Raw genomic sequence first — 14,026 nt, 5'->3', positions numbered from 1 at the left:
GGTTCAATATAGGTTTAAGATAAAGGAAGTACGCGCGGGGGAGTAAAGCAGGAGTAGGGGGCTCCTGGAGAGTTTTTTACACAGTGGGTAATTAAGAGCTTTGACTGACAGCACAGTGCCAAAAGGCTCAGGCGCGCACCGATTGGCCGGAGAGCACTTTACAATCTGCTCTTTACCAAGCTCCGCGCAGGCAGAGAGCAGTCACCTCCTCGGAGTCTCACAGGAGCAGGACGCACCGGAGAAGCGCGACGCGGCTGCAGCCAGAGCAGAGTGCCCGCACTGTGGATCTTTACCCAAACCAGACGCACATTTTACGCACGTCGATCAGCAGAGCTCGGCACCTTTATCCCTACATTTGTTTCATATAATTCCCATTGTCTTCATGAAGTGAGTCTCTTGGTTCGCCTGTGTGAGCCGCACTGAGCTGCATTCACGTTATCTTCGCAAAGAGAAACAATGAGGTCCACTCCCGAGTCGTTCTGGAGGATGGTTCGGCTGGCGGTGACGGTGGCGCTCCTGTCCGTGTGCCGTGCCTCAGAGTACGAGTACCTGAGCTGGAAGTCGGACGGGTACAACGGCGGGCGCAGCTACGGCAAACCCCCGCAGTGCGTGGACATCCCGGAGGACCTGCGGCTCTGCCACAACGTGGGCTACAACAAGATGCTGCTGCCCAACCTGCTGGAGCACGAAACCATGGCCGAGGCGAAGCAGCAGGCCAGCAGCTGGGTGCCCCTGGTGCACAAGAGCTGCCACCCGGGCACGCAGGTCTTCCTCTGCTCGCTCTTTGCGCCCTTGTGCCTGGACCGGCCCATCTACCCGTGCCGCTGGCTGTGCGAGGCCGTGCGGGACGGATGCACCCCCATCATGGAGTCGTTCGGCTTCCCCTGGCCGGAGATGCTCACCTGCGACAAGTTTCCCCAGGACGACGTGTGCATCGCCATGACGCAGCCCAACGCGACCGAGGCCACCAAACCGACAGGTATTACGCACGGCACAAGCCTCCTTCAGCGCGTTCCAGATGTTCACACACTGTCAGTATTTATCACTGCGCTTTTCAACATTCATAAATCAAGACAAACTCAAGGGACTGTGCATACTGCTATTTCAAAATGGGTTTGATATGGGTTCGAATGCAGCGTCCAAGTGTTATCTGGTCAGAGAGCAGTTCCATGGCCATCGGACTGTTGGTGCTTCTTGCTGCTCATCAGCTTGAGAGTTGCTGATGGAGGCTGAAACTGTCCTCACATTTATAGTTTAGTATTTGTTCTTGTATTAATGTCAAGGACTTGTCCCATCTGGTTGAAACCTGTCTCTGTCTAATTAATACTGGCTCGTTTACTTGTTTTTTTAAATCACTAATCTGTTATATCTCATCAACTAATTTGATGTTTTTGTCTATAAAAAACAAAATGTAATTTGGCAGAGCACTGACCCAAAACTAGAAGTTTCCAGAGAAAAGTAAAATTTATAATCATTCTGATTTGCATTTAGTTAAATGTTCACTTTTATGTTGAGTAGCTGCAGTTTCCAAGCTTTTCTATATTCTGCCAGGAATTCAATCACAAATTTAAGTAGGCCTACAATTAGATTTTTGCCTTGGGATGCCATATGCTTCAAAGTAACCACTAAGTGCAACTTTAATTTTGAAGAGTAAACCCCCTCTTTCTACACATACACACACACACACACACACACACACACACACACACACACACACACACACACACACACACACACACACACACACACACACACCACACACACACACACACACACACACACACACACACACACACACACACACACACACACACACACCCCAGGTTGCTCAAACTCCGTTTCACAGAAAGAAAAAAAGGACACAGGACTCAACCTCACTTGTGTTTTCAGTAGTTGCTTTGGCCTCAGTCACATATCACACATCTTCAGAAGACATGTTTTGTCTATTACATCAATCTCTAAATTCCAAAAGAAAAAAAAGGTGAATTTATTGTGATTTTAAAAAGCTAAATAAATGCAGAAAATCATCCCATTAGAAAAGCGGGAGGTTTCATGTTGGGTAATTGACTATTTCGGGATTTCTTGGCACAACTAACTATTGACCTCTGAACATTAGCCTCACTAACCTTTGTGCGAAACAGCCACCACTTTTGCCACCGTGTAAAAGTTGACACCGCCGCAGTTTAACAGGCTTGAGAATGTTATTTCAGCAGGGAAGGTGTGTTTGCAGATGCAAATCCCAACACAAACAAACCAAATACAACCTTTTGGGTGAGCAGGGTGAGGGGGTGGTGCTGAAATCAGCCGTGAAAACCTGGATTTGATCCCTTTTTTGCAACCTCCCCTCTCTGCTTCTTAAAGATGTTCTCCTGCAGTCATTTTTAGTGTATGATCTACTGTCTACTGATACTCTTTTCATATGAACGTGAAGTTGCTTGCGGATCACGCGCTGGGATGTTGTACGAATTGAAACAAGTTCTCAAACAGATGGTAGTCATTTATTTCAAGGTGCATGTTGAGCTGGAGGACAATGCTGGGAGGAAGTCCAGCAGCGAGAGGCGAAACCTCTACGTTGATTAATTCCCATTTTCTTCCGAGCCATCGCTGACAAATGCCTCAGAACTGCTGAAAGATGAAATGTTGAAGACATAATTGAATGACACACTGTTTTGAATAACTCGTATTTAAATACACTCTGGAGGTGAACGAGAGCTGGGGCAACACCACCTCACTCCACCCCGCCGCACTCCCCCTGGATATCATTTATCACTAATGGCTCCTTGGCTGCAGATTCCCCAAACCTGTTGGGACTGTGTGTGGGTTGGTATGGAGCAGAGCCAGACAGTTTCATGCGGCATCGCTGAAGAGAGAGAGTAAGGCAGAGGGGGGGGGGGCTGATGAGCCAAGCTGACAACTACCAGAGAAACCCAGAAAAATGCACAAAAGCAACAGGTCTGGGGAAGATAAAGCTTGTGGCTGACACTGAATAGTTTTTGTCTGAGACCTCAGCTGCTCCGCTCGGCTCCCTGCCGATCACGTATAGGTGAGGAGGGGGAAGTACAAGCACCTCATTCACTTTGACCATGAACTACGGGGAAATTTCCATCATCACATCATCAACTTTCTTACATTTCAATCTCGAGCTGTAAACACGACACCTGAGGTCCTTTGCGCTGAACATGCTCGCCATAAATGGGGGGACTGTGGATCATCCAGCAATTGCACAGAGCTCACTGTATCTGCAGACGGGACTTATCCCCTGTGTGTGTGTGTAGAGGGGGGTGGTATTACTGACGGACATGGTGGTATGGACGGAGGCCCATTTTTCTGTAAAAAGAGCTCCCTTCTCGGGGTGAGTGGGGACCACACAGAGCTGCAAGCTCTCCAGGCATCACCTGTTATCATGTGTTGTCAGCGCTACAGCGATAAAGAAAGCCGGCGTTCTGCAGCAGGACAGAGTCGGGCCTGTCGAAGCTGGACCACTCAGGGGTGTCAGGCATTTTTCTTTCTGCCATGTATACTCTCATGGAAGGCAGTAAAGTGTAACGTTAAGGTTGATGAAGACAAACAAAAGCAGGCTAATTTTTTGAGCTGGTGATAATTGGTTTAAAGGAGAACCAGGCTCAAGTAGGCAAAGGGACTGTGTGACTCTGTAAACACTGTCTGTTTTCACAAGCTCTTTACACCTGGGTGCTACTTTCACAAGCTTTCGTTAAACACATGTAATGGACAACTGGCAATGGGGAGAAAAACTGTTTGTTTTTGCCTTCTTTGCCCCTCTGCTCAGTCGATCCACATCCAAGCTGTCACTGAAATTCACTTTGTTTGAAAGAAACGCTGCAGGACGCTGCGATCGCACCGCAGGTCCAACTTTGTTTGGAAAGTAAACTCAGCCGTTTGGCATCAAGCAAACATTTGCGGTAAAAAATTGAACAATCTTGTTGGTGAAATATTTGCAGGTTTGACTCTGGATGGAAATTACTTTTTGGCCCAAACAATCTTGGCTTTGTCCTCAGGTTTTGGTCTTCCAGTTGGATGTCTTTTTTTATAAATTTGGAGCATTCCATTAAGCTTGGATTTAATTTAATATCGTTGCCATTCCTTCCTCCCATATTTCTCTTACTTTATTTGGAATTCAAGGGTGTATACAGAACTGTTGACCACGATTGAAAGGTCCATTTGAAAAGTGTCTAAATGTAAAAGAGTGAGGAAGAGTTTTTACTCCCGGCTATAAAAGCTTAGGACATTCCTCAGTGAGGTCAGGTCATCAGACCGAGCGACTGACACCAGACACTAGAAAGGACATCTGCATGTAGAAAGGGTTTTAGATTAAAAGATGAAAATTAATTAGGAGCATGAATGTCATTTTTTTTTTCAAGAATTTAAAACGCCTCTTCATTCCAAACAAGAAATGACTTGTTTTGTTTTCCTCTTGATTCTTCGTTTGTTCCTCTGCCCACCTCCCAAACGGTTGGCAAACGGAACCAATTCTAATAATTAAAACCATGTCAATGATTTATTGTTTGTATCAACGCAACTTGTATTCTTGCCTCTTTTCTGATTTCTGAAACGTGGACCTCATTTGATTTAATTTATGCTTCCCAGGTTACTCCCCCATCTGCCCTCCATGTGACAACGAAATGAAAACAGACGCCATGCTGGAGCACATGTGTGCCAGCGAGTTCGGTGAGTGTCCTCCGAACACCCATTGTGCCGATGCACACGCACACAAACAGCATGCAAAATACAGTACACTTGGCAATTTGATACATTTTGACATGCATCACAGCGCTTCAAACGAGCAGAAGAGCAGCATGAGATGGTTGAGATTTATAACAGTCCATGAAATCTGAACAAAGTATGTAGAGAATGTAGAGCATTGTTCATTCCCGTGTATGTGCACCTCGTATATGACCACACGTGTCCATATTTGGCAATTTTTGTGGTGAGATCAATGATCTCTGTCTCTGTTAAAGTTACAAGCAGAGTTTTATCTCTCAGTGAGATGAACCAGGCCTGTCTGGTCTGCTAACGGATGATGTTCTGTGACTAATGAATTGCGGTCATTAAAGTGTTTATGTGGCTGATCCTCGCTGTAGTAAAGTGAGATGTTTGTTCTGCTGTCTGGGTGGACTGTTGTTCCAGAATACCTTCTGCACATGGGCCAACAGCCACACATAAATGTCTTCTTAAATTAAGTAGTTAATGATAAGCCGTGAGTTTTGGTTTTTCTTAAAAAAAATTATCTCAAAAATAAATCTCAAGGAAAAAACTTCAATTTAGTTTGGTTTAGTTGACCAACATGTACTTGAGCTGTCAAATTTTATTACACATTAAAATCACCACTCGAAGGAAGTAATATATTAAATATTGGACTTATAACGGTCTGTTCAGTTTTAGTTTTCGCAGTGTATTGCCCCAAACCTTATGCTAGTATTCTAACCCACTCCTGTTTCCCTAAAGCTATTGCTGTGAGTGCAAAGGGGAGAAATCTAGCGAGCTCTGCTAAATGATTGAACAAAAGATCAAACTGTCCATAAGCATTTTGGTTTCCTCTAAAGAAATGATAAAATGGTTCCAGTTCCCAGTTCTAAGTACGTTATCAACTCTATCAACACTATCAACTCTCCCGACTGAATGACATGAGCCACAGTAATATAAGAGAACTGGCTACAGAGTCTGACCAAAATTTGCCTTTCACACATGCACATCTTTACATCTTTGTCCGTCTTCTATGTGTATGACACCGTTTTTTCACGTGGAGATATTTGTTTTATTTATTATTTAAAATGTGGGCGTCTTAGAAACATCATCAACCCCCCCTTTCGCTAGAATTGTTTTTGTTTTTGTCAGTTTTCATCATCTGATGTGTTCACACGTCCACTTCTCTTGGATTTCTAAGGACTTTATCATATGAGGCCAGGCGGATCATCTCACTCAAACATTTGCGTTCACACATGCACCTCCTCCATGGAAAATAAGGAGGAACTCTGGAGTCCAGTGCAGGTCTGAAAGCAGCTATGGATAACAAATTACACATCGAGCCTTGCAAACCCTTACAGTCAATTAAAGTACTACCTTGTTATAAATCCAAATTCATTATTGCTTTCTCTCGCATTTAGCATTATCTGTAACTAAGCAGCCACCTGCAAAGGAGATGATCTGTTTCCTGTTTCAGTGGCGTGTGAGATGCAATTTCAGACATGTCAGTGTGGAAAATGATTGTTTCAAATGAACGAGAATTTATTTGTTTGAAATTAGCTGAAAACAGTGCAAGCCAAAGGCGGCTTCTCATATTCATTTCAGTCCAACTTGAATGGTAACCAGACTGAAAACAACAGGCAGGAAGGAAGATATTTTGCTGACGGAGGCGAAGTTGAAAGAAATCTGGGGATTTGCTTGAGCCAGTTACACTTAAAAAAGACTTAGAAATCATTCAGCTCAATAAAAAAAACACAAGCTGAAATGCAGTTATGAGGACTTGCAGGAATAACATGGGCATGATGCACACAAGATGCAAGATGTTGGGCTTTCATGTTTTATTCACTGGCTGGACCAAAACTTGTGGCAGCTTGAATTCCAGGTGCCTCGCCGAGCAAGCATAGACTGGACTCACATTGGAAACAGTCCCTCTTCCAGTTCTCAGGAAAAGATTGAAGTTACATTTGTTTAACGAATTGCCTTGTTGTTTATGCTGTGGCGATGAGACCCGCCTTTTTCAGTCTGCGTCCTGCTTTGCCAAGAGGAGAGTGGCACCATTATTGGCTTGTTTCATCTCGGATGAAGACAGATGTTGTTTTCCTTGCTTGTCATAAGTCCCCAAACCATCTGACACGTGGGGATACACAGACAGATTAAGTATCAGGGCGAGGATGAGACACTGCACTGCTTAGGTTGCAGGTTTGAACCCACATGGGACCGACCTGTCTCAGTATGCAACCAACGTAGCTGTGATTTCAGTACGACTTGATTGCAGCGAGTACAAAACAAATGCCTGACAACTTGGCAAGCTATAGCATCACTGGTCGTATCATTTGTTTGTTGCTTTTTCCAGCCAATGGAATTCAGCCTTGGTCTGAGCAGAAACGTGCAACAGCTATAAATACACCAGTTGAACCCACACACAAAATGCCTTGTCTTGAAGGAGAAGAAAATATGCAGATGAAAAAATCCCAAGCTTTAATCACCTGTTTTATCCCACCAGCGAAAGATAAGGCTATAAGATAATCGTTCTGATTGCATACTGCTAGTTATGACTTGACTGAAAGTGGACGACATGGTGGGGAGAGGCGTGCGTCAGGAGCTCGTGTTTAAAATCCAAATTGCAGACAAGGCTGTCTGTTTTGTTTGGAGAAGACCACAAAAATAGATATGATAGATACATAACTTGCTCTTCTCTGTGGAGCACGGATATGGAAAACCATGAATAGGCTTGAGGAATGAATCAGTGACTTTCACTGAAGTCTTTATGAATCTGTGCGGACCAATCATGTGTGAAATACTCAACCCTGGCACTGGATTAGCATTTTTTCATCCACTAGAAACATCCTTTACTGGAAGTTGTGAAAGATCTGTTTTCAGTTAAGGTGGAAGTTAAGCGTGTCTTTTGGTAATAGAACTGTTTCGATCATTTGACTCCTGGGTAACCATTTCCCTTCAGTTGCACAAGCGCAGTTGATTTGTCCGAGTGGTTTTATCCTGGTTGGATGTGGAGTTTCTCTGGCAGCGGAGGGAAGATTCTTGTAATTTTATTTGTTAGTTTATCAGGCTACATCCGCAATACTAAGTTTTGGTCTGGAACCGCGTCGACTCTGCGACGTATATGCTTGGCACTAACACTACTTCAGAGTTTTATTGCTGCTAGAACAGAGAAGTTTGGAAATGCTGCTGGCCCAGTTTAGTTTGAATACGCCCCGGCAGCATTTTAGTTGGGATGGGCAAAATTGAGGTTTGGAAACAATAACTTAGAGACTCACAACTGCTGATTGGGTCTTTTCAGTCCTGAGATGGCCTTAGCTTATTCGCTCCTTTCACATGACCCCCTTTCGAAGAAAACAACCGGTATTAGCGGCGGCTACCTGTGTAGAACGCAACAGAGATAATCAATTCCAAGTGTTGCTGACCCTGTTGTCTTTGCTAACAGCTGTTGTGCAGTTAAGTTCTGCATTTTACCATGCTACAGCTGTTAACATGTGCAGGAGACGAGCTATTATTTGAGCAATCTGCGACAATTCTGCAATTGACAAATAAGTGCTTCCTGTTTGCTCTGGCACGTACATGCCCAGTGTACGTAAGTGGTGACGTGATGTTTGAAAACCGAAAACAAAGTTAGATGGATTTAGCCTCAGTGCAGAACTTCGAGCTCACCTGGCGAGGACTGACACTCCCTGAGTTCTCTGAAAGCCCGATCTTTCTCCTTCTACACTCACACACAAACTCATGCACACACACACACACACACACACTATTTGCAGCACTCAGCTGGTAACAGATTTACAGCTCATCCCACTCAACACTTTGTTCCCACCGCAATTTATCTCTGTGCTTAAGGTTTTATGGTACCTCATTGTCCCAAAAAAAACCTCCAGCACCCCTCAATTAAATCTCTCCTCTAACCTCGGACAGCTCACTTTGTTGTTGGTGCCAAATGACTCCTTCCCTTTGCTGACACAGTAAACAACAGGGCTGCCTGCGCTGGAGAACTGATCACTTCAGGTTATCGGATCCCTTGAGTTTCCATTATTGTAAATGGGGAGCGGTACACACCCTCCTGCTGGGTTTATGGGTCCCCTGGGAGCTGGAAGCCTCTGAACCAACACAGGAAATCAGGCCAGGTGTCAGTGACCAGAGGAGAGAGAGGGCTTCCCAGCAAAGAAACTGATATTAGATGCTACGGCTAAGAATAAATACCTAAATCTAGTTTTCAGTATTTTCTAACCCTAACCCTATATAGATGTCTATCTTATCTGTTTATGTCTGCAACATAGAGGTTTGAACTTAAAATTCACATTCAATTAAAGGACCATGGTAATTTAGTGTAATTTACCAACAAAATAAATGAAGTGTTTACCTTCTTGTAACCCTTTAAACCCCTCTATTTTTGCACATTTCTTTCAGTTAAAGTCAGTTCAGTCATATAATGATTCTTCTGATATCCAAAGAGGTCAAATATATCCAATGTTTCACTCAAGAAATTGCAAAGATGATAGAAAAGTACATCATTTTTGTTTTGTGGACACATCATTTCTTTCAGTAAAGGAAAAATACACTATTAGGTGGCAGATACAGCAGAAATAAACGTAAAAAAAATAATGTAGTATTATCAACAAAATATAATTAAAGTATCAAAGGTTAACATTAATTAGTATGGCTCTTTTCAGCATATTACATGTAAATAGTATTTCTGGTATTTGATCAAGCTAACCTTTACCAACAGGTTTAGAGAAAAGAGAAGCAATTTTGGTGGTCTTCTGTAATTCTGGCTTTATTCCTTTATTCTGGCTTAAAGCCAAAGCTTACGATGAAGAGTCACAAGTACACTTTGAAGCAGATATTTTGAATTTGAAGGTACATAATCCAACAAGGTTCAGAATCATTAATCTAATCTATCTCATACTCCTATTTACATTTATTATCAAACCCAAGTGGACAGATCTAAGTACCTTTATTTTATACCTGACATCTGAATGCATCTCCACATGCCTCAGGAGTGACACGCCACTTGTGAGCTGACATCAGTTCTCCACTCTGTATGCAAATAAACAACTCTATTATTCTGTTTGCAAAGACCTACTGAAATGTTTTTAACGGAAACCCACTTCCTGAGTGAGTCTGTTCAAACTGAGTTTCCTGAACTGTTTGACGAACCTGTAATTTATCTCTGTTGGCCTTTTGAAATGTTCAAACATTGAGGACAAACCAGTTTACGCTATTCGAGTGCAAGAATAAGAGCACATTTCCACTTATGCTGACGGCATCCCTTAAGTAGTTGGTCCTTCAGTGTGGCCCTGGACACACGTTCATTCACATTGACAGAAGAACGCGACCACAAGCAGCTTCCACCAGTGAGTCATTCATACGTCTTGGGTGTGTTCACACATAGAGCTGTAAGGGGGCCTGATTACTCATTGGTTATTGGTGACACCAGTGCAGAAACAGCACCAGCTTACAGTGCATGTTAAGAATCCGATGTATGCTCTGATTCTCCATGAGAATGTAGCAGCACCTCCACTGATGACCACGTGCTGGATGGATTGTTGAGCCGCCTCACCGCTCTATCGCACATTATAATAATGTGTGGATGTGTTTGAAATCTCACAGGAAAACTGTTGTTCGGAGAAAAGGAAGTGTTGCACCAGCCATGAGCATAACATAGTTTTATTATCAACTAAACATTCAAACAATTATTTCATGCTAACCTCTTACTGTATGATGTTGCTGGGGAGATTAAGCCCTCAAACACCACAAGGTGCAAAGAAAGGATTAAAGCTTTTCAAGGATTGAGGATTTATCAAGATGAAGTCGTTTCAGGGGTGGGCAAGGCCTTCTCGTTTATGACTCACTAATAATGAACGCTGCCCATTTTGATTTCACTGAACACTAAGCCTCCTCATAGAGACCTTTTGAGAAACTGGAGACGGAGGATAAAAGTCCTAATCCCTACCATGTGCACCCTTAATACTGGGAAAAACAGGGCACCTCTTTTCTAACACTTTAATTAGCAATGGGAGATGCGAGCGCAGAGGAAGAGATGAAACGTTTTGAAGTTTCTTTTGTGCCAATTTGGGTTTTTAAGTCGGACATAACTCTGCGAAAAGTGAGTCAAGAGGGATTTGGTCTCTAAAACTGGGGAGAAAATTAGACACAAGTTGTTTTTTTTTCTCGAGTCCGGAACTTAGCTGGAGCATGAAGATGATTCATGCTCAATCAGGCTGTTCCCTGCACTCTAGGTCACAAGACTTCATCTCTGACATGAATCAGTGGTTTACCCTGACACCAGCTCTGTCAGTTAGATTGAACAGAGTGTGCCATGCTCCTTTTTTCGCTTTCGTGCTGTCGTGCGCCACACACACACTAGTGTGTGTCGTGGAAAAATGAGAGAACATAATGTGTGGAGGCATATGAGGATTTGGACCACCAAAGTCTGACTCGTGCTCCATTTCAGAGGGGGAACTGGCCGATACAAAGTGATTAGAAGGTTAAATAGAGTTTAGCGAAAGATCATGAGTATTATCTTCAAACTGAAAAACAGATCAGAGGGGAGTAGAAGCCAAGTAGGTGTGCACCAATGCAGTGTTACACACGGCTAATTGTTATAGAAAATTTCAAGGAACCCCTTAGATTGGCCAGACAGACATAGTTACTCTCATAAAGTATAGAAGTTACTCAGTATTTCCTTCTATAATAAAACATTCATTACTTTTTACTCTCTAAGTTGAATCTAATGTTAGATCTTTGTTGGGAAGCAATACTTATGTAATTTTGGTGTCACACGTGGCTCACATAATTTAGTATCAGACAGTCTGTGATGCAGATACGGCTTTACATTATAGAATTGGCCTGAACCTGATTATTATGATTATTATAATAAGTCTCTGTTAGCTGTTTCTAAACAGCTTACATTGTAATAATCATAATCAGCCATCAGGAGAAAACAAATCCACATCAGGTATAATGTAGGTTAAGATAGATTTCTGCAAACTCCAGTATATGTGGAATTCTATTGTAAATTGGCATAATTTCAGCACAACACACTACAAAGAACCTATTCATTACATGTGTCCCCATGAGTCGGTGCATTATTTAGCTGTAGGGCCTGTGAGATCAACAGTAACCTGTGTGCTAAAATAAATACTGTGTAAAGTGGGGTATTTAATTTTGTGTGGAGTAGATGATATTTAGCAACTTTACAATTGACTTACTGTATCTGCAATAAGCTAATATTAACCAATATATTTGACCCAATTTATCAGTCTGTATATCACAAATAAAATTACATCACATACCTTGGTTACACTAAAATAATTAGTCTTGCTATGTAAAAGGCTATTCATCAATATGACAACACTGTCTGAACTGAGGTCTTTAAACCAAAACTGTTCAAAACCACACCAAGTTGCCTTTAAACAATTGTGTGTTTCCTTTTCTCCACTTGCAGCCATCAAGACCAAGATCAAGGAGGTGAAGCGAGAAAACATGGACCGCAAGGTGATTCTGCAGAAGAGGAAGAAGATGGTGAAACAAGGCAACCTGAAAAAGAAGGACTTGAAGAAGCTGGTGTTGTACTTGAAGAATGGCGCGGACTGCCCCTGCCAGCAGCTAGACAACCTGGGAAACCAGTACCTAATCATGGGCCGCAAGGTGGATAAGCAGTACCTCCTCACAGGCATCCACAAGTGGGACAAGACCAGCAAAGAGTTCAAAAAGGCCATGAAGAAGCTCAAGACCTACAAATGTCCCGCCTTTGAGAATGTCTTCAAATAAAATGATCCTGCCACCATCGCCGGTCGCATCTCATCCTACATATGAACTTGCATTCAGCATTAAAATCCCAGACTTTGCTTTCTATTGTTCTGTTTATATATCTATATATCTTTGTATATTGACATATACTTTGAAATGTCCATTATCAAGTTTTAGTCAAATGTGGTGAGTGATGACACCACACATAATTCAAAGTTGGGGTTTCCTCTTTTTTTGCTTTTCTTTTGCTTAAGAAAAGGACATTGTAGTCACAGCCCCCCCTGACTGAAATCATTTCCATTATATATGTATGTAGATACTTTGTTACACCCATTATCCTACACTTTTTGCTGAAAGTAATAGTTTGACATTTGTTTTCCTACCAAGAGCTAGATGAACTGACTGATTCCACTCTCGTGTCTGTACAGGTAATGTGATGCTAGAGACGCCTACGTTAGCATAAAGACTGGAAGCAGGGTGAAACAGCTATGGCTTTCCAAAGGCAAGAAAAAAACAGGTTGTCATTTTTTATGTTTTGTTTTTTGTACATATTAAACAAATAAAATATACCATGTTATTAAGTGAGATCTAGATGCGTTCAGACTAATTTCTTTTTTTTGGGGGGGGGGGGACACAGAGCTTATTGTTGCTTCCCGCTTCCAGTCTCGCTAACGTAGGGTGAGCATCTGCTGGCACTAGCTTTGAAATTAGCATAGAGGAATGATCCTGATAATTATCTATCCGTTGGCAGGAAAATGTTCCAACTATTCTTTTAAATATGTATCGTTTTGATCACATCATAAATCATAAAGTAAGTACACTATAGAAATTGGCAGTTGTGGTTTTCTGGTGGTTTAAAAGCCAAACTACAGAGCAGCTCACGATTGGGTTCCTCTTGGGTAAGTTATTGACAGACAAATGAGAGTGCTGCTGATAGCTGATTGTTTAGTCAAACTTAAGACTGTAATATCTACAGGTTGATGCTTTGCTATTCATTTCTTCATGTCATTGCTACATAGATTTGTGTGCCAGATTTCTTAATTTCACGTTTGTGTTGTCACCTGACAGTTGGCTAAATGTTTTGACCACTTTAATGTCTCGACATCCAGTCTAACTGCAGTAATCAGTATCCACCAGTAATGGAAATGCCTTGTAGTCATGTGTTGAAAAAGTGCAAAAGTTAAAAGTGCAACTGTTGCCAACTCTGTGCTGTTTTGGTTTGCTGGTCTGTTGTAGCACTATTTTGTTGCAGATTTGAATGTGAGCGGCGCATTTCTGCCTATTACATGTACATACAAATTTTACATAAATATGGAAAACTGTGTCACTCATTTTGTTTAGTTTTCTTTTATGGGTTTTATCATGACAATGTTGGCTGGCTGGTCAACTCAATACTTTGGTCCAAAGACATAGCTCAATATCAACAGGATGATTTCTTCAAACTATCTAATCCAACATAAGTTTTTCAAGGCTAATATGTCACCATGATTCTTTTCTTATGAATTACTTTTACACAACCTTTCACAGGTGATTAACATCAGTTTTCTTTGGGTCATTTTTCATT

General features: G+C 42.2%; 1 protein-coding gene across 1 annotated transcript; it reads left to right on the top strand.

The window, feature by feature from the left end:
* The first annotated feature begins 224 nt into the window (after positions 1 to 224).
* Positions 225 to 13,789, top strand: sfrp1a (secreted frizzled-related protein 1a). Its single transcript, XM_061071689.1, has 3 exons — positions 225 to 979; positions 4,606 to 4,686; positions 12,158 to 13,789. The coding sequence occupies exons 1-3, from the start codon at positions 457 to 459 to the stop codon at positions 12,481 to 12,483; spliced, it is 930 nt and encodes a 309-aa protein (XP_060927672.1). The 5' UTR covers positions 225 to 456; the 3' UTR covers positions 12,484 to 13,789.
* Positions 13,790 to 14,026: the final 237 nt, after the last annotated feature.

Source organism: Limanda limanda, chromosome 5, assembly GCF_963576545.1.
Source record: "Limanda limanda chromosome 5, fLimLim1.1, whole genome shotgun sequence".
NCBI classification, from domain to species: Eukaryota; Metazoa; Chordata; class Actinopteri; order Pleuronectiformes; family Pleuronectidae; genus Limanda; species Limanda limanda.
This window is presented reverse-complemented; position numbering and strand designations above follow the sequence as displayed.